At 42.4% G+C, this 22,608-nt stretch overlaps 1 protein-coding gene across 1 annotated transcript; it reads left to right on the forward strand.

The window, feature by feature from the left end:
• The first annotated feature begins 5,743 nt into the window (after nt 1-5,743).
• On the forward strand, nt 5,744-11,973 carry LOC124555238. The gene is made up of 2 exons (XM_047129136.1): nt 5,744-6,057; nt 11,755-11,973. The coding sequence occupies exons 1-2, from the start codon at nt 5,787-5,789 to the stop codon at nt 11,931-11,933; spliced, it is 450 nt and encodes a 149-aa protein (XP_046985092.1). The 5' UTR covers nt 5,744-5,786; the 3' UTR covers nt 11,934-11,973.
• The last annotated feature ends 10,635 nt before the right edge of the window (nt 11,974-22,608 follow it).

Genomic DNA, 22,608 nt, shown 5'->3' on the forward strand with positions numbered 1-22,608 from the left:
TGTTTTGCTAACCTGCAACCACTGTGCCCTGCGAGAATCGAATGATGGGTCTGACTCAGTACATTGTTTTATGATTTTCTTGTTCTGCGACCTATAGCCTGTAGCTTGTCTTCCTGTAAGACATTCCATCCTCTATGGTGAACGGCAGCTGGTTGGCAAACGAAAAACAGTCTGAGCGATTAGCTTTGTGCTTCCTCACACTCCTCCTCGTGTATGCTACTGGATCCCATGGTGCATACTTTGTCACTCAGACTATGTACATTTGCATAGAGCATTCCTGGATGATGTATTACTCCAAAATCAAATGCTCTGTGATGCAAGGCCCATTAATAATTGGACCCATAGGTCCTAATAATCATTTGAGTGCTACATAGTCAATTATTACTTTTAAACGTCATCTGCACAAATAACACTGGAAATACATTATTCCAAATTTCTTTCTTTCTCAGCTATCTGATAATTTTTCTCCACCCTGTCAAGCTGTCTGGATTCATTCTGATAATCTGGAAAAGGAAGAACAATTATTAAAAAATTAAAACTACTTATATCCTAAACACATGCACTGGTAGTGGACATGAAAACCAATATTTGCACATTAAGTAAAATACATGCACCAATAGAGCTTGTAAAACAAATCCCTCTTGAATAGTTGCTATAATAGTGTCAAAGTTTAGCTTGGGCACATTTATAATACCAGGATACAGATACATGTAAAAGGCATCGGCCAAATAATGGCCAGAAGAATAAAGCAGGACAGCTTACAGCTAGAACGCCAAACGAAATTCACTAACGAAGCACAGGGGTTTTCTCAAGCTACTGCACACACTTAACATTAACAGCCTGGTGCTCACCGTCATTCCTGCGTTTGACCCAGAATAATTACAGACGATGTATGTGAGTATGTCCAACAATCTTAGCAGCAGGAACCAGGCCTACTGAAGCTCCAGAGTGTGGTTTGGCATCGCACAGACAGATGGAACTGGCGACTCTTCAGTAGACCAAGACACACTATCCACATTAAACGTACACCATCCAAATACAGCGAGCAGACACCCACAGCTAGCAAGCCCTGGCTGCGGCCAAGCAAGGTTCCTGCTGATTTACTCGATCCCTTGGAGACAGCCCCTGTCTGTTCGCCCCCGGTAGCTGAGTGGCTGAGAAGCGGTAGGATGCAGCAATGCTATATATATATATATATATATATATATATATATATATATATATATATATATATATATATATATGTGTGTGTGTGTGTGTGTGTGTGTGTGTGTGTGTGTGTGAAACCCAAGGACCCAGGTTCGATTCCCGGCAGATGCGGAGATTTCCTCCGCTCAGGGACTGGGTGTTGTGTTGCCCTAATCGTCTCCATTTCATACCCATCGACGAGCAAGTCGCCGAAGTGGCGTCAAATCGAAACACTTGCACCTGGCGAACGGTCTACCCGACGGGAGGCCCTACTCACACCTCATGTACATTTTATTCAGCCTGTGTGTGAGCTGTTGCTGAAAAGTTTGAACCAGATGAAACTGTGGCTGAGAAATGTTAGATAAGTCAATAGGATTGCACGTACGGCTTAAAAACCTTATTCCTTTTCTTAACAACAGCGTGAGGGGTCTTCCAACTACCGCGAATTTTGGAACGAATTTTCGATAGAAATTGGTGAGGCCTAGATATGACTGTGATTCCTTTACCCTAGTGGGTGTCAGAAAATTTTTGATGGCCTCAAGAAGTCGCGTATTAGTGCGGGCACCGGTTTGACTGATAATATGGCCGAGTGTTGGACTTGTTGTAAAAAGAAATGACACATTTACAGGCTAATTCAGAACCTTACTGCACATAAAAGATCCAAAACTTCACATAAACATACTGACTGTACGTTACTGGTATCTTTGTGGAGAAAAAAAATCGTATCATCAGAATAGACCATACACCTCTTAAGTTTTAATCCTGGAAATACGCCATCTAATAGTAGCTGGAAAGTAGCAGGTGCGTTTCTCAGCCCAAAAGGCATGTGAAGATATTAATAATGATCAGATGGGATTAAGAATGCTGTCTCTGGAAGATCTTCAAATAGTACCTCTAATAATTGATGGTACTGACTTCGTAGTCCCATAGTTGTGAAATAACAACTCTGGCTCAGATTATCTAAGATTTCTGTTATATTTGGCATTGAGTAGACGTCTGATACTCTTTTTTGCTTTAAATAACAATAGTTGCAATGGAATTGATATGCTGTTCTGCTTTTTTGGGTACTGTGACAACAGATGTTGACCAGGGATTATTATTTCTTTCCATGATCTGATCTGGAATTTGACATAAAGAGTTTCTTGTTTATGTTACCAAGTCATCACACAAAAAAAAAAGATACTACACTAGTGAAATCAACGTTTTGACCATGATTACAGTGGCCTTCTTCCAGGTCTACTGCTTCGTTTTGGTTGCGCAGAGTCCCTATATTTTGTCATTACTGCTTACTTAGCATGATATTACGTCACAATTTTTAAAAAGATCGTTGCCATTATTGGTCTCTTAAGAAAGAGGGAGTGGGAACTTTATCGTAATACACATACGGAACACACCATTAGTCTCAGGAGATGGCCACTGTAACTGTGACGAAACATTGGTTTCTCCAGTACAGTTGAGACGTGGTGCGCCTTTTCTGGTAAAACAGCTCCTTGGCGCGACACCATCGATTACCCGGCTGTACTAGGGTCTTTGCCCCTGTTGTGATCTCGCAGGTGTTTGGCGCTCGGGGCTGTTGGTGTTGGATTCGCTACGAGGCGCAAGGGCGTGCTTGCGTGGACGAAAGAGGAAAACACGCGCTCTCGGCCAGCTGCGGCACGCCGGGTCGACCTCGTAAGGCGGTCGCGAGTTTGTGGTGGACCTGACTAACGTCAACTCCGGGCGCTGTCGGTCGCATTGCTTTGGTGCCTGTTTTCTCGGAGAGATCAGTCCCTGGAAATCACCTCGAACAACGCTCTTTATCGAAGGTGGGGTGATTTTGGCGCCTTCGTTTCGTTCAACGATTTGCGTTGCAGCGAGTGTACCTGTTGCTTGGTTGCCCTAAGGTACATGTTGTTGAAGTAAGAGCAGCCGGCAGAGTGTGTAACTGCACGGAGACCAGCAGTTAGTTTCCTTTTAAAAATCCGGTGGTTGGATTACTATTGGGAAGCTGATTAGCTCGAAGGTGTGTGTGTTATACACAAACACACACACACACACACACACACACACACACACATATATATATATATATATATATATATATATATATATATATATACTCCTGGAAATGGAAAAAAGAACACATTGACACCGGTGTGTCAGACCCACCATACTTTCTCCGGACACTGCGAGAGGGCTGTACAAGCAATGATCACACGCACGGCACAGCGGACACACCAGGAACCGCGGTGTTGGCCGTCGAATGGCGCTAGCTGCGCAGCATTTGTGCACCGCCGCCGTCAGTGTCAGCCAGTTTGCCGTGGCATATGGAGCTCCATCGCAGTCTTTAACACTGGTAGCATGCCGCGACAGCGTGGACGTGAACCGTATGTGCAGCTGACGGACTTTGAGCGAGGGCGTATAGTGAGCATGCGGGAGGCCGGGTGGACGTACCGCCGAATTGCTCAACACGTGGGGCGTGAGGTCTCCACAGTACATCGATGTTGTCGCCAGTGGTCGGCGGAAGGTGCACGTGCCCGTCGACCTGGGACCGGACCGCAGCGACGCACGGATGCACGCCAAGACCGTAGGATCCTACGCAGTGCCGTAGGGGACCGCACCGCCACTTCCCAGCAAATTAGGGACACTGTTGCTCCTGGGGTATCGGCGAGGACCATTCGCAACCGTCTCCATGAAGCTGGGCTACGGTCCCGCACACCGTTACGCCGTCTTCCGCTCACGCCCCAACATCGTGCAGCCCGCCTCCAGTGGTGTCGCGACAGGCGTGAATGGAGGGACGAATGGAGACGTGTCGTCTTCAGCGATGAGAGTCGCTTCTGCCTTGGTGCCAATGATGGTCGTATGCGTGTTTGGCGCCGTGCAGGTGAGCGCCACAATCAGGACTGCATACGACCGAGGCACACAGGGCCAACACCCGGCGTCATGGTGTGGGGAGCGATCTCCTACACTGGCCGTACACCACTGGTCATCGTCGAGGGGACACTGAATAGTGCACGGTACATCCAAACCGTCATCGAACCCATCGTTCTACTATTCCTAGACCGGCATGGGAACTTGCTGTTCCAACAGGACAATGCACGTCCGCATGTATCCCGTGCCACCCAACATGCTCTAGAAGATGTAAGTCAACTACCCTGGCCAGCAAGATCTCCGGATCTGTCCCCCATTGAGCATGTTTGGGACTGGATGAAGCGTCGTCTCACGCGGTCTGCACGTCCAGCACGAACGCTGGTCCAACTGAGGCGCCAGGTGGAAATGGCATGGCAAGCCGTTCCACAGGACTACATCCAGCATCTCTACGATCGTCTCCATGGGAGAATAGCAGCCTGCATTGCTGCGAAAGGTGGATATACACTGTACTAGTGCCGACATTGTGCATGCTCTGTTGCCTGTGTCTATGTGCCTGTGGTTCTGTCAGTGTGATCATGTGATGTATCTGACCCCAGGAATGTGTCAATAAAGTTTCCCCTTCCTGGGACAATGAATTCACGGTGTTCTTATTTCAATTTCCAGGAGTGTATATATATAAAAATTTCAAGAATCCTCAGGAAATATGATATTAAAAGCGTCCTTACGCCTTTGGCCAAAACTAGATGATTTGGGACTGAGGAAGCCTGAGGTATACAAGATTCCCTGTCACTGCGGCAAGGCCTACATTGGACAGACTATCCGTACAGTACAAGATCGATGTGTGGAACATCAACGGCATACACGTCTGCTCCAGCCGTAAAAACCAGCCGTTGCCGAACACTGTCTTAATGAAGGGCGCAATATGTCCTTCAAAGAGACGCAAAATATTGCCTCGGCTTCCCGTTACTGGGATTGTGTGTTGAAAGAATCAATTGATATACGTCAGTCTGATGATATTATTAATAGAGACAAAGGTTTTCCTTTAAGCAAGACATGGAATCCTATTTTATCACAGATAAAACAACAACGGTCTGGTTTCCGACCGGCTGCATTTTAATTTTGCGATTCTTCGCTTTTGACAGTTTTCACCGATGGCGCCGCTGCATTTTCTTCGCCTCACAGAGGGCAGCTCTTCCGCTGCTCGCGCACGCGCAACGGCAGTACCCGCGGTATAAAGGAGCCGCCGAATCTGAGGTCTCTTCAGCTCCGGCGTGATTCTGCACTCAATCTCACCTGAAGATGGCGGCCAGATGGTCCGCCGAAATATCGTGTTGTCGTTAGGCTGCAAACCCGTGAAAATCATCAGTATTTGATACGTCGGGAAAATCTACGCTAACACGTTTTTGTACTGTTTGTGCGCAAAGACCGCGCTGCAGCGTCCGAAGTGGGTTTTTTGTTCACCTTATATAACAGACTAGATAATAATATCCTGTTGCATGAAAGGGCAAAAGAACAAGACCTTTTGGAGTAACGACTACGGTAAAATGGTAAGAGATAATTTGTGGTGATTGTACTCTACTAGCACACGTTTGAACTGCACATGCAAACATTTGCCTCCCAGTAGCGATAACGTATCTAGTTGACAGCGCCCTGTTGCTATAAAAGACGTTGCGATTCTTTGACGGCTTCACAGTACGGTAGTCTAGCTGGAAAGTGTAGACAGTCTTCCGTATCACACAGGGAAGGAGATGTCGCGCCTCTTGCTGCTGCTGCTCGCAGGATCCTACCTGGTTGTGTTCTGCGTGCCACACGCCACGGCTCAAGACGACACCAAGCCGATTGCACGAGACGATTATGACGACGGCGACAACTACGATGACGCTTTGACATATCAGTTACTTCGGGCGGGAGGAGGTGGAGAAGAGGAGGAGCCCGATATCAGCGCAATCTTCGCCCTTAAAACGTTCAGCAGCGATGGATCGTCGCCGGATGGATCCGAGGGCACAAATACTGAACAGGGTACAGTTTCCAATTTTTAATACTTAGTCTTCATAAAATGTGATGTTCAGAAGGTCTCAAAACGTTAGGTCTAAATCAATCATATGGGAGAGTTCCCTAAACTGAGTGTTACGACAAGGAAAGGAAGTCTTCAGTTTAAAGTGCCCTCGACGACGTATTCATTGCAGACGTAGCACATGTTTGATTTGTGGAAGGACATGGTAGGAAATCGGTTGTGATCTTGAGAGAGGAAGCATCCCGACATTTGCCTTTAGTGAGTTAGGGAAATCACAGGCCACTTAAATCTAAATGCCATGAAGGGGATTTGAATCGCCATTCTTCCGAATGTGAGGTCTGCGTCTTACTGCTGCTCTACCACTCTCGGTTGAGATGTACAAACAAATAAATTAAGTAGAATCAATCGGATATTATCAGTCACGGTGTATGTTGCTCGGAATGGAATGAGTTACCACCATATTTTTTGTCTTTAAAGATTCAGATTTAAGATGATAGGCAATCGAATCCAAGTTTATTATTTACCTTTCACAAGTTCATAAAAAGAGCTACAAAATATTTAGCTTTCACGTAATAATCCTAAAACATTACTCTAAAATTTTGTATTTATCGTATAATCTCGGCTGCTGGCTCGAATTATGCCGACACTAAATCAATTGCTAATTCAAAAATAATTCGATAATTTAATGAAATTACTGCAAAAACAACGTTCAGTTTCACAAAACTCGCATATAACACAAGGAAAATGTGACTTTAGGCACCAATATGGTGGTCACAGTTTTACGTGTACTATTTCACCTCATAGCGGTGACTCGCAACAGTTGATGTTTGTCTTGATGCATAAAACGTTGTCTCATTTTGTTAAACATTCCTGGTTTTCACCGTAGAACGAGACATGCAATGTTCTATGAAGTAGGTCTTGAGCAGTTTCAACCGGAATTTCATACACCAACCAGTACATGTAGTTCCAAAGAAAAAAAAGAAGAGAAGATCTAAGAGAATGAGTTAGTTGATCACACTAGCCATAGTTAAGTTCCTCGCCTTCCAGTAGTATGACTAATGGATCAGTTGTCTGGATTCCAAAGGATATACCATCGAAACAGACTGGTGCCCTCTCACTGGACCTCAGTATAGTCTTGCAGAGGAAAGAGAGGCGCCGGCCGAGGTGGCCGAGCGGTTCTAGGCACTACAGTCTGGAACCGCGTGACCGCTACGGTCGCAGGTTCGAATCCTGCCTCGGGCATGGATGTGTGTGATGTCCTTAGGTTAGTTAGGTTAAAGTAGTTCTAAGTTCTAGGGGACTGATGAGCATAGCAGTTAATTCCCATAGTGCTCAGAACCATTTGAACCATTTTGAAAGAGAGACAGAATGTCTGACAACTCTGGCAGCAAATCGTTTACGAAAACGTTTGGGAACACCAAGTGTTAAACTTGTCTTCTCACATGAAAAGTACAAATTGTACGCAGTTCAGGTTATAATACAGGATGTAACTCCAACTGGGTTGGGAGTGCCGTAGGAGCCGGACGGAGAGAGAGGTAAACAGGAGATAGAGAGTTGGAGGAAGTGGTCGACAGAGAGAAGGGCGACAGTTTCAAGGAGATGGACAGAGTGGGCGAGGGAGGAGGAGATGGACAGAAAGAGTTGGTGGAGGAGGAGACGGAAAGAGGGGATGTAGGACAGAGAAAGAGGATGAGCATGTGGATAGAGGGAGTGAAGGGGAAATGGATAAAGAGAGAACGGAGCAGAAGATAGAGAGAGGGTGGAGGAGGAGGACGAGATGGAGGACGAGGAGGAGGAGATGGTGACAGGGACGGGGAAGGAGGAGGTCACCAGGGGGAGAAGGAAGGATGAGACAGAAAGAGGGGGGCGGACGAGGAGATGTGTGCAATATGTGTGAAATACTCATACACTGTGGAAGTTACGGGCAAAAAACTGGTGCTGTGTATAAGAAAAGTTTACACAGCGAGCTTCACATTCAGGAATCAGATTTCTGTGTTGATTGCTTGTGAGAAGTTCGTCTTTTGTCTCGTGTAACAAGAGGAAACGACTACCAACAACTGATGAAATTCGACAGAGGTAGATTCGCAGTCTGTCAAGACTGGGATTGGTCGTTCCATGGTATTGGTGCTCGTGTCGGTCAGAACCTCGCGACTGTCGCCCGAATGTGGAATCGATGGGTTCAGGAGGGCCACACTCAACGAGTACAGTACAAAACCTGTAGACAGCTCTATGTTGAAAGTGTCTGAACAGGAACCCAAGTTCAGTGATACATCGTTTCTAAGAACAAGGAAAATGATATAAATTAAGGTCTTCAACTCTTTCACAGGTACTGAGTGAATTAGGAGTTATAATTTAATACCCTTCCAATAATCAGTAGATTAGTGAATAAAGAACTAATATGCTAGCAACTGCCACTATTGCAACTGCTTGTTACGCCAATTAAAAAGACTGCTGAACATAACTGTAAGAAGAGACACGAAATGTTCATTGCGACACACGAATGTTGTATACTTTTTTGTGTACCACCGAGCATTGTTACCTCACCGACCACTTGGTTAAAGTTTCCTACTTCACATAATCGTAGCATATTATTATCTGTCTTTCATTTAGACGTTGCAGGAGAGTTAATTTCATTGTTTGAAGAGTTTGCTCCCGTAGCACATAAGGGATACATCTCCAGACGTGGATTCTTTTTCATGTCATTACGCAAACAGACCGATGTTAACGTCACAGTAATTTACAATGAACGCTCTATATATCAAAGATCAGTGATCAAACGAAGCCATAACTATGAATCGGTGTTTTTTTTAAATAGAGCCTAAGTCAAGAAAATCAACTTACCATGAAATTTTAAAAAACCTGATATAGAAGAAAAATATCAGAAATAAGAAAGTCTGCTCCTGTGAACTAGTAGTATAGGTGTCCTTTTTATTGCTGTATACATTATTTCATGAATACAGAAACATACAACGCTATGGTCTTTTAAAATCAGAAAATATTGGCCCTTTAAAAAAGTTTAGGAAGAAGGCACTGAAAGAAGTGTTGACATTTGGCCACATTAGTGAATTAAATGCCACAAACACAACTCTAAGCTGCAGAGTATGCCTTGTAACATGCAACTGAAAATCAAATTTTGTTTTAAATGGGCGTAAGTCACTGAAATGTACCCTTTTAGACCTGAACATCTGGCGATAGTGTTGTGAGTGCAAACAGTTGAAGAGCTAGTTGCGGCGTGACTCGTGTCTCCCGAGTTTGTGGTGTGTTTATTAGGAGCAAAATGTGTGGTGCTGAATTTATTTATAGTTATACTGAAGACGAGACGCGAAAAAGAGGGATACGACGAAATTAAAACTTTGTCTTTCGTTTCACTATCTTCTACTCCTACACCGGACCAGTCAACAAGTGACTGGATGGAAGCCTTAGACTTGTTTAGCGATTTTGCATATAGTTTTCTCTGGTTCTCGTCCAAATCTTTTTGCTAACGTACGGCGGTGGTAGTTCTTGTATGCTTTGCGCGTAGATCTTTTCACAGACGCATGAATCTTTCCTCACCTTTGCCTGTCTTCCCTTTTAAACCGAGAGTGCAACAGCCTTCGCTTCCTCTGCATTTTAGAATTTCTGAACAACGAAAACCTATGACTTTCTTTACCTAGAGAATATATCACCAGGTAATAAATCTGTGATTCCATGGCTAGCGTGTGAAGGTAGAATATAAATCGTTGTAAGCGTTGTTACACATAAGCAGAGCTTATGAACAGAATATGTTTCAATCAGTCTGTTTTAAAGGCCGTAAGTCAGTGCTACTCAGGATGTTATCAGTTCACCAAATAGCACAGCACATTCCATAAAGCAGCATAAAACATGGAAAACTTACAGTCACTGAAGTTCACACATCTGGGATTCTGGATTTTACAGACTGGTGGACAAAATCTCATAAGAAGACGAGAGTTTCTGAAGAAACGAGGAACAAGCTAAATTTTTACAGATACAACTTTGCAGTCAGCAGTGTCTTCCACTTTGCGTATGCGAGTGCCAGAGTTGCGCTCGTCAACGGTTTGATGTGTATCAACGGGTTAGTGAGTCACACATTCTTCGTGGCACATCTGCGAGAACCTGTTGCTCCACCAAAACACCCTGCTTACCATCAGTACAGGTGCCAATTAAAGTTCAAAAAATTCAAGACTTGGAAAATACGCAGCAGTACATTCCAAATGATTATATGCAATTATACGACGAACTTTTGAGCTGGACCACTGACTGTAGCACATCACATGACGACGCCTGAGGAACAGTACGTCAGAAGTGAAAAGACTTGAGTTATGGCCCCTTACTTGCAATTATCGCGAACCTCTCCACCAGCGCAAAGTCGCAAGCGACTGGAAGAAAAGCGCAGGTGACACCTGTATAAAAGACGGATAAAAGAACGGAAACGCAAAATTACGTACTAATACCCTTGATTGCGCATAATTTTTGAACATAATCTGAGTTTGAACATAATAAATTTCCTATGTCCAAGAATCAGCACAGTTTTAGAAAGCATTGCTCGAGCGAGATCAGCTTGACCTCTCCTCACATGATAAACTGCGATGAAGAGCAGCACGTTGATTCCAAATTTCTGTATTTCCGAATATACGAAGGTACGAGCGTATGGAATAAGTGAGTGGCTCGAAGGCTTCTTAAATAATAAATCCAGTAGGTTGTCCTCGACTGCGAGTGTTCATCAGAGACAAAGGAATCGTCAGGAGCGCCACAGCAGTGTGATAGGACCGCTGTTATTTTTAATATACATAAATGACCTAGCTGACAGGATGGGCAGCAATGTTTATGGTGCTGTGGCGTACAGGAAGGTGTCGAAGTTGAGTGACTGTAGGAGGATACAAGATGACTTAGACAGTTGGAGTGGTGAATGAGAGCTAGCTGTAAATGTATAAAAATGTGAGTTAATGCGGATGCCTAGGAAAAGCAAATCTGTAATGTTCGGATACAGTTAAGTAGTGCCCTGCATGACACAGTAGCGCCTTTTAAATTTCTGAGCGTAACTTTGAAAAGCGATATGAAATGGAACCAGCATGTTGAACACTTTGATAGGGAAGGCAAATGGTCGACTTCGGTTTATTGAGAGAAGGGGAAACAACAAGTACGTTTTACTGGCAGAACACTGAGAAGATGCAGCAGACCTACTAAAAGACTGCCTGAACCACGCCTTTCTGTCCCATTTTGAATTCTTTCTGAGAGTTTTGAGATCTTACAACACAGGATTGATCAAGGGCAGTGAAAAAGAGCAGCTTTCACGATGTGGAAGAGACTGTACGACTCTGGCAAGCGATTTGGGAATACTGTCATTAAGGAAATCCATTTTTCATTGTGGCGAGATATTTTCACGAAATTTGATTACAAACTTTCTCGCCCGAAAGCCAATATATGCTGCTAACTCCCACCTACATGGGAGAAACAACTATCGTGATAAAATAAGAGAAATAAGAAGTGACACGGAGTGATTTAGGTGTTAAGTCTTCCAGTGTGCTACTCTAGAGTGGAATGGTAGAGAGATAATCTATAAGTGTTCGTATGTACTACAAAACACTCAAGTGTCAATTGCAGAGTAATCAGTGGGTTCCTTATTTTTGGTAAGTAATAGGTCTTGAGCTTGATTGGCTGTCAATTTTGAGCTGTAATTACCGAACGTCATTTGTTCCTTTTAGCGTCACGGAAAGGAGCAGCTGCACATGCCGGCCTCGCCAGGACAGCGGCTCATGCCGAAGCCAGGACAGCAGGCAAAGCCAGAACAGCACACAAATTGAGGACTGCCGCCAAAGCCAGGGCAGCTGCCAATAAGGCTGGCAGAGCAGCGGCGAAGGCTGCCGGGACACACCACCAGTGACTGCAGTCCCATCTGCGAACAGTCAGCGGATGTAGGTTATCACTGCGATGATTCTAATATCTTACGTATCACAATTGTGAGAAATGAATAAAAAATGATTGCAGCATTTAAAAATCTACATTTGTTGTTTTCTCCAGAGAAATAGCAGTACTTCACTTCCTCATAGAATAACGCTGACATACGAAGTTCGTTGAATGAGAAAGCAGCACAACTTTTCTCGGCCGGTTTCAGTTGACAAAATGCGGAATGTTCCAGCTTTAGACCCAATAGTTTCATGACATTCTGACAGGTAGCGACGCTATTCGTAGATTTCACAATGGTGTCTATAACGGAGGTGCATTCCAAGTAGAGAGCTGTCATTGAGTTTTGGCGGAAAACCAGAGAATCTCAGATATTCATAGGCGCTTGGAGAATGTCTACGGACTCCCGGCAGTGAGTCCTGCAACGTTTACGCGTGCAGGCTCTCTCATTCGAGCTGACCGGAGTGGCCGGGCAATTCTAGGCGCTACAGTCTGGAACCGCGCGACAGCTACGGTCGCAAGTTCGAACCCTGCCTCATCCATGGATGTGTGTGATGTCTTTAGGTTAGTTAGGTTTACGTTGTTCTGAGTTCTAGGGGACTGATGACCTCAGAAGTTAAGTCCCGTAGTGCTCAGAGCCATTTGAACCATTTTTGTCTCATTCGAGGTGATGGACGGATCACAATTAAACACCTCGCTGCACAACTTCACTTCTCTGTTGATACTGCTGACACACTCTTCCACCAATTTACGTACTTAAACATGTGCGCCCGACTAGCTGAAGATCATAAAGAGTGTTCATTACATTCTGAAAGTAGCCTTTGAAAACTTCATCACTACATCTTTAAAAGACATTGCTTATGAACAAGATAAGGATCCGATTTGGGAAGACATCAAAAGTAAATGGCATGAAAAGACACGCACGCATATTCGTCATTATTATCTGGTTAGAAACAACATACTCCTCAAACATTGCACTGTTGATGACAAGCTATGGGTACTCTGTATCCCTGACGATCCCATTGTAACCCGTCTGAACGGATTATGAAAGAAATCAATAAGCTTTGCAGACTTGTATTGTCACAGAAAGCATCAGTATTAGGACAGATATTTACACCTATTTCAAAACGGCCTCAATGAAATACCTCATGACTCCACTGCTTTACCACCTATTCTTGTACTGAAGAATGAAGAACCACCAAACGGAATCAGAGAGCTTGTACCTTTTCTGAATACAAGTAAACTTCGACACAAAGGCATAATTGATCTGGCCATTAAAAACTTAAATTCTCCTGCAGACAAAAGGAGAAAACTACACGGTAAAACAAATATATTGGTCAGAAATTTCTCGTTAAAGCTAATTCATTGTCACATAAGAAGAAAGACTTGAGCCACAAATTCTTTCTGATTTACAATGAACCTTACAGAATCCGATGTATACCATTGATAACTGCATTGAAGTTAAAACTCTGCGTACTAGGAAGAGTAAAGGATTGCGCCAGATTTCACATGTAAAACCATTTATTGAGAGATAATTTCCTTTCTGAATTAATCGTTACTTTAAGGTTGCTACTTCACATTAATTGTATGCTTTGTCACACGTAGAAACTGTTAACATGCAACAATGTTTTGAAATTAACTATCCAGGCAAGAACCTAGGGAACTTATTTAGACAGTAATTACAAATGCATTGTTATAGTGAACAGACGACACAGTGTTATTGTGTGCACAGTCTTGCTTGTTAGTAGCATGATCATGTAATGACTATAAGGCTTACATACTTAGAACATATACTGCTAATGAGGTTTTAATGCAACATTTTGGTTTACTTGAAAAAACATTCTTTATTTAAAGTACTTTCTGAGACTTTACAGATGACTTAGTATTTGGTTTGTTTGACAGCTACACGAATATATCATGACACAATTAACGAGTGACATAATTTATATTATTGGTTTTGCACTGTATCTGTTTTATATCAGTACAGTTTTTCTACATACTTCGCCGGCCGCTGTGGCCGAGCGGTTATAGTCGCTTCAGTCCGGAACCGCGCCATTGCTACGGCCGCAGGTTCAAATCCTGCCTCGGGCATGGATGTGTGTGATGTCCTTAGGTTAGTTAGGTTTAAGTAATTCTACGTCCAGGGGACTGATGACATCAGATGTTAAGTCCCATAGTGCTCACAACCATTTGAACCATTTTTTCTTACATTCTTCTGGAAAGTAAAATATGTTTTAGTAGTAACTTTTGTGGTACAGCTACAATGAGACAGCCTTTTTTGTAGCACAACAATATGTTAAAGTACAGTACTTTCTTGGTCACATTAATGTACGTAATAACTACGATATCTATATGCATAGCATTTTCACTTTTGGTTATGACAAAGTAAGTACACTGAACTTTGCTTACAGAGAACGATAACTACGACACTTGGCACATTTTTACCGTTAAGTACTGACAGAAATTATCTTACAGCTACACGCACAGATTAGCGCCACAGGTCACGCATTTGAGTGATTAAATTCTGTACTTAAATCTTTTTTTAAAGATTTTCGAAATACAAAGATACAAAAAAGATTTTCGGTGAGACATTTCATTCTGTTGCTGTAATCTGTAACACCTGAGGGCATAATTGCATCAATCCTCAGGGTGTACACGCTTACTTTGTGTACCAAGCGTGTGGCAAGCGCTAGGAGCCCTAGCTAATATGGCATTTGCTGATACAATTTTACACATCAGTACCATATTTCTCTAACACAGAGTTACACAGATATCTCATTATTTAACAGATAGTCAAACTTTTTTTTTCTAAATGAGTGACGCATGTTTATGCAATTACACAGTTAGATAACTTCACACTTATGAAATTGTATTTCGTCTGTACTTTGTGAATTGTTCATATTGTTTTGGAACCATTGTAATACTATGAGAGCTTTGAATGATGTATTTGGTATGGGATCATGATTTTTGAAGTACATTTGAGGCAGATGTCTTTATTGAAACAATCAGAGAGCATTTTTTTAAAGGTTTTGAGATCATTGAAGAAAGCTACGACGTTTTTGAGATTTGACTGAGGTGTTATGATGTTATTATTGCGACGACGATGTGTATTGTGACATCGAGATAAGGTTTTGATCATTATGAAGGGTGAGTGTGTGTGTGAATGTGAGTACCAATACGCTAACAGAAATTTTGGACACTATTATATATGAGATTTTATTTGTAAACACTTCTAATGTAGATTTTCAACCTGCGAAGTTTTTGTTTCATATGAGACTGTCACTGTAGCGGATACTGTTGTCGTAAATATTTCAGAAAAGAAGGTAGGTGACCTTGACGTAATGCACTCATACTTGAAAACCTATGATTACAGTTTGGAGCTCGTAATTTCTGATATTTACTAAAATGCCTAATGAAATGATCAGAAATATTTTATGTCTACACACGTGATTGTGACTGCTGTCTTTCTGGTTGAGAGATTTTTTTACTGCCTTAGGAGATGCCATATGTCTAATGAATAACTTTTCATACTTTGTTTTATGTATATATTTGCCTCTTTTGTTTAATATCAAGTTTCTAGCTGCACTGCAGCATTGGTTAAAATAAAATTTAATAGGTGTGCTAATAGAAATGTTTTCTGTCTACAGACCCATTAAAAATTAATTTTATGATTTACTTTCCTTACAAAAGGGAGCACAAATAGACATTTCCGTTCACAGGAATTAAAACATAATTTGGTAACTTGTTTGGTAGAGTAAGTTATTGTGATGCATCACTCTAGTGTTAAAATGTGACATAGGTATTAGACATGGCTATCTGTACTGTAATACTTTTTCTGCTTGAGCTTTGTCGTATTTAGGTATAAGTTATTGCATTTACTGCTGCTGTTTGCCACGCATAGTCCTACTGAATTTTACGTTGTATTAAGCCAGTTTCACAACTGATTAACTTTTCTTGTTGCTGCACATTGCCTTCTATTAGTTGTAATGTTGCAATTGCTTTGGTTAAAAAAAATGGTTCAAATGGCTCTGATCACTATGGGACTTAACATCTGAGGTCATCCGGTCCCTAGAACTTAGAATTACTTAAACCTAACTTATCTAAGGGCATCACACTCATCCATGCCTGAGGCAGGATTCGAACCTTCAACCGCAGCGGTCGCGCAGCTCCAGACTATAGCGGCTAGAACCGCTCGGCCACTTCGGCCGGCTTTGCTAATTTAGATATACTGCTGCTTGCTTTTCCAATTTGCATTTTTTGTCATTGCTGTTTGTGTTAATTGTTTTGTGCTGCTGCATTGCCTCGTTCTCCAATATATATATCTGAACTCAGTAGATTTAAGTTAGCTTAAGAGGGGGTAGCCTATATAAGAGAATGATTTATATATAATAAAGTTTGCTAAATATATTTTACATCAGCGAGCATTTGAGAATAACATTGCATAATCTTAACGGTGTAGGCCATTAAATAAAATCAAACAATACTTATAACTTTTCAGCAGCACGAGAAATAATTTGCATGAACTGACAGTAACACCCAACTGAATCTGTATGAGTACATCTAGTGACATTTAAATCAGTTTAAAGAATGTTATAAGAAAAGATTTATACAACTGTAATAACAAATTTGAAGGTAAAACTTTCGTGAAATACTCGGAGCAAACTAGTTCTTTGCAAGCGGTTCTCACTGGCCATTAGAACCTGTAACATTCCAGAAGCACAGGCCAAATAGTCCAGATTAGCTGGCTCTACGAGGGTAATCCCAAAAGTAAGGTCTATTTTTTTATAAGTACATAAACCAGTTTATTTCTACAGTGGTTTATATCAGTTCACAGCTTGAACATTTAGCTATTTTTCGACATAATCACAATTGCTGTCGATGCATTTTTGTAGATTCTGTGGCAGTTTTTGTATGCCCATGTCATACAAGCTCGCTGCCATGCTGTTCAGAAAGTTATGAACCTCTTCTTTCACCTCGTCGTCGGAGCTGAATCGCTGGGACCGCAATTAACGCTGACAGGTGCTGTGAGACTCTGAGAAAACTCAAACGGGCAATTCAGAACCGCAGAAGAGGAATGTTGAGCACATTCTCCACGACAACGCTCACCCACAGATCGCACGGCAAACCGTTGCTCTCCTGCAACAGTTTCAGTGGGACATAAACACCCACCCACCCTATAGTCCTGACTTGGCGCCTGGTGACTATCGCATTAGACCGGGAAGCGTCTACAAAAATGCATCTACAGAAATGGTGATTATGTCGAAAAATAGCTAAATGTTCAAGCTGTAAACTGATGTAAACCATTGTAGAAATAAAAAAATCTATGTACTTATAAAAATAGGAGACCTTACTTTTGGGATAACACTCGTAAAACATATACAAGGTTATTATAAATATAAATATAGCATGGCAACAAACAGCTGAATCTCTCGCTCTGGGAATTAGATTTAATGATTAGCTGCTCCCTTTCCTTCAGTACTCTTTTACAACATAAGGCAGGACAAGAGAAAATTCCTGGTACCAGCTGACATAACGGTGAGTTACTGGGCTTCATAATACAATCCCTTTAGTTGCTTAGGGAGCCCAGGCTGGGTCAATTCCATAAGCAGCACCCGCAAGAAACCAAAGTGGAGCGGAGAGTTGAAAGTCACACCAAAACTTTACGCTGTTCACAACGGCATAGTTTACTGATTATAAGGCCCCTTATCATTCACTTCTCTCACCAAAGGACAAACGCTGTAAACAGCAAGCGTGTAACAAGCAGGAAGCTTTGCCACGGGAGGCCGAACCTTGTCAAACGGATCAAGTGACCCGAACAGCAAGATAATTAGTGGGTACCAGGTTGTCTCAGAAGTTCGCCCAGTTAATGAGCATTAGCCAAGTTAGCGCATGTTGCAGGACACTCGGCTGTTATAATGTGTCGTAATCGCAGTTACAACGACGCTGCTGCACTGCTAAGTGTAAGAAACCGCTTCAAAAGCTTCACACCGGATGTTTCTTCTGTCTTTGTGCTGTTCATTTTTGGAACACAATCGACGACCAGCTTAGAGACAGAAGTGTTGACACTTTCTACTGAACCTGACCATCATTTTGCAGGGCAATGCTCAAGCACGTACAGTGCAAGCTGTTACTGATTTGTTTGACTGATGGGGCTGCTAAGTGCTATACCACCTACTGCACTCCCCTGACTTAAGCCCTCGTGAGTTCTGCTCAATTTCTAAACTGAAGGAAATACTTCACGGCATTCGCTTCAGAACTGCTACAAATGTGTCGGGCAATAAATCGCGCCTCTCGAACTGGCATTGCTAAGAGTATCCTACGACTTCCACATCGCTGGCAACGGATTATACACAATGCTGGTGACTACTTTGAAGGTCAGTACAACTTTGAAACACGTATCTATTTTATACGAGCTGTAAACAAAAAGTTGCCACTATTAAAGTTCCAACCCTCGTATATATATTTTTCATGTATGGTTTCTGATGATTAAGATTGCGAATAATAAAATACAAGACATAAATGGCCGTCTCTTTGGACTGCATTGACTCAGAATATTACATTTTTGGGCACTGGCAAAGGGCCGTAGATCTTGGTACTGGACATAAATTTCAACTTGACAGACGCTTAGACAGACACAAGACAGTGATGCTTCAAGGGTTCCTTTTTCTAGCAATTGAGGTGCGGTACCCCAATATCTAAATTGAACTACTGTTAACAATTTAGTATTATGGCAAGGACCTTCCAAAGGTTTTAACAATAAAGAAGACGTCATAGCGATAAGACGCTGCAAAACGCTGCTGAGGACGAAGATGTGGAACAAAAATGGGAAAAATTGAAAAACATTGGTCAGCATCAGGTAGACAAGTATCTTCCGAGGAAGGTCATAACAGATGAGAAAGACCCACCGTGATTTAATAGTCACGTTATGAAACCGCAAAGTAAACAAAGACCATCGCAGATTCAAGAGAAACCATAACTTAGCTGACTAATGAAAGATGAAGGGAGCAAAAATGAGCGTAAGGAGAGCAATGAGACAAGCGTTCAATGACTTTCAAAGTAAAATTTCATCAAATGATCCTAGTAAAAGCTCTAAGAGGTTTTGGTCTTACGTAAAATCAGAAATCGGTTCCAAATTCATTATATATTCACTCAGTGAAATAATAATAGAGAGAAGGCCGAAGTACTGAATTCGGTCTTTCGAAACTCTTTCATCGCGGAAGATAATGAGAAAACGAAGGCGGAACTGAAAAACAACTACAATCTCTTAGTAGAGGAAAGGCATCAGGACCAGATATGATACTTGTAAGATTCTCCAAAGTTTATGCGAAAGAAATTGTTCCCCTTCTAGCAGAAGTTTATCGAAAATCGCTAGAACAAGAAAGAGTACCTAGCGACTGCAAAAAGCGCAAGTCATTCCCATTTTCAAGAAGGGTCGTAGGACAAATGCCCATAATTATAGGCCTATAACGTTGACGACAATCTGCTTTAGAATTATGGAACATGTGTTGCGCTCACGTACTATAACGCTTTTGGAGAACGAAAATCTCGTCTATAAAAATTACGCAAATAGAGCTCTTACGAAACTCAGCTCGCTCTTTTGTCCATGAGATCCATAGCGCAGTAGACAACGGCGTTTACTTTGACGCCGTGTTCCTGGACTTCAGGCAGGCATATGATGCCGTCCCGCATTGCTGTTTAGTGAAGAACAAAAACTTCTAGCTTACCGAATATCGGACCAGATTTACGACTGGATACATAACTTCCTTACAGATAGAACTCAACACGTCGCTCTTAATAGAACAAAATGTCATAGGAACGTAACTGTTTACAATGTATATCAGTAATCGAGTAGGAAGCCTAGACGCCTCTTTAAGATTGTTCGCAGATGATATGGTTCTGTATAAGAAAGTACCAACGCCAGAAGACAGTATCGATTTGCAGAATGACCTGCAGAGGATTTATGGTGCAGGCTCTGGCAGTTAACCCCGAACGTAAATAAATATAACATATTGCACATACACAGGAAAAGAAATCCACTACTGTCCAACTACTCTATTGATGACAATTTACTGGAAATTTGGTGGTAAATTCATATGGGGTCAAACTGCTGAGGTCATCAGTCCCTCGGCTTACATACTACTTAATCTAACTTTAACTTACGCTAAGGGCAACATACACACCCACGCCCGAGGGAATTTGCTGAAAGCAGTGTCTACCGTAAAATATTTAGGAACAACTATCCAGGGCGACCTTACGCGGAACGATCCTATAAAACAAATGTTAGGAAAAGCAGACGCCAGACTGAGATTCATACGAAGAATCTTAACTCATCCACAAAGGAGGTGGCTTACACGGCGCTTGTTCGATCGATTCTTGAGGATTTTCCGTCGGTTTGGGATCCTTACCGAGCAGGACTGGTAGAAGAGATAGAGAAGACTTCACGAAGAGCGACGTCAGAAGATCATTTGGTCAGCAAACTCCAGTCGCAGGCGCTACAAGAGATGCGTTGTGCATCATGGAGAGATTTACCATCGAAATTTAGAGAGAGCTCTTTCTCAGATAACATAGCACTTCCTCCCACATACTTACCACGAAATGACGAGAAAATTCGAGGAATTGGAGCTATTGCTGAGGCTTATCGACAATCAATCTTCCCCAGCGCCATTCGCTGGTGGAACAGGGAAGGGTGACCAGCGAGTGGCACCAGAAGTACCCTTCGCCACACACCGTCAGGTGGTTTGTGGAGTATGATGAGGATGTAGACTGCGGGAATGCAAATTCTGGTCCACCCACTGGCTTTGCTCCATTTTTCACACACTGTGTGATCAAAAGTACCCGGACACCCCCCAAAAACATTTGCTTTTCATATTAGGTGCATTGTGCTGCCACCTGCCGCCAGGCACTCCATATAAGCGACCTCAGTAGAAATTAGTCGTCGTGAGAGAGGAGAATGGGGCGTTCCGCGGAACTCACGGACTTCGAACGTGGTCAGGTGATTGGGTGTCACTTGTGTCATACGTCTGTACGCGAGATTTCCACACTCCTAAACACTCCTAGGTCCACTGTTTCCGATGTGGTAGTGAAGTGGAAACGTGAAGGTACACGTACAGCACAAAAGCGCACATGCCGACCTCGTCTGTTAACTGACAAAGACCGCCGACAGTGGAAGAGGATCGTAATGTGTAATAGGCAGACATCTACCCAGACCATCACACAGGAATTCCAAACTGCATCAGCATCCACTGCAATTGCTATGACAGGTGACAGGTGAGAAAACTTGGATTTCATGGTCGAGCGGGTGCTCATAAGCCACAAATCACACCGGTAGATGCCAAACGACGCTTCGCTTAGTGTAAGGAGCGTAAACATTGGACAACTGAACTGTAGAGAAACGTTGTGTGGGGTGATGAATTACGGTATATAATGTGGCGATCCGATGGCAGGGTGTCGGTATGGCGAATGCCCGCCGAACGTAATCTGCTAGCGTGTCTAGTGCCAACAGTAAAATTCGGAAGCGGTGGTGTTAAGGTCTGGTCAGGTTCCTCATGGAGGGGACTTACACCCCTTGTTTTCTTCCGTGGCACTATCACACCACAGACAATATGAACAACGAAACTCAAGACCACGAACAATGTCGCATGCTTTCGCATATTTCCATGAAACGATGATCAAATTATTTTGTATTTGGAATATTTTGAGGAAACACAGACTCCTCTAAATGTCCCGACTAATAAAAAACCTAAACGACTGAGCTTGGAGGTACTTGCAGATTTTGGAATTGATTCCCCGCCACGCATGCTTATGTGATGGTAGGCATCGACCAAAACATCAGACAGTATGACCAAAATGTGTTCGAGCTTGTGACATCCAAACCATATGAATCTATGGGTCTGGAAACATACCGTCTGACTGCGGAAATCATTGATACAATCCAGAAGATATCAAAGGCAGATGAATGCGAGAACTAAGGCATAATCAGCTTCAACAGATCATAAATTCAAGTACTGCCAAGAATAATATACAGAAAAACGGAAAAAATCGAGGATCTATTACCGAATGATCAGTTTGGCTTTAGGAAAGGTGAAGGCACCAAAGAGGTAGTTCTTAATTTTCGCTTTATAATTGAGGTAAACATTAAGAAAAATCAAGAAGCTTTGATACGACTTGTCAACAGAAACAGCTTTAGATTATGTAAAATGTTGTATAATGATTGAAATTCTCATGTAAGAAGGTGTAAGCAATACGGAAAGATAGGTTATATACAATATGTACAAGAACGAGGAGGAAAAATAAGAATTGCTGGAATTAAAAAGAATGTAGCGTAGGCATTCGGCATTTCTCCCTTACTGTTAAAACAATATATTGAAGAAGCAATGACGGAAATAAAAGAAAGGCTCAAGAGGGGATTAAAATTCAGGGTGAAAGGATGCCACTTATAAGATTCTTTGATGACATTGCTATCCTGAATGAAGGTAAAGAAGAATGACAAGATGTGCTGAATGGAATGAACAGTCTGAAGAGTACGAAATATGATTGAATAGTAAACCGAAAAATGGCGAAAGTAATGAGAAGTAGCAGAAATGAGAATGCGAGAAACTTATCAAAATTGTGTATCGAGGAGTAGACGAAGTTTTGGAATTGGCTGCCATGTAAGC

Source organism: Schistocerca americana, chromosome 1 (assembly GCF_021461395.2).
Source record: "Schistocerca americana isolate TAMUIC-IGC-003095 chromosome 1, iqSchAmer2.1, whole genome shotgun sequence".
Taxonomy (NCBI): Eukaryota; Metazoa; Arthropoda; class Insecta; order Orthoptera; family Acrididae; genus Schistocerca; species Schistocerca americana.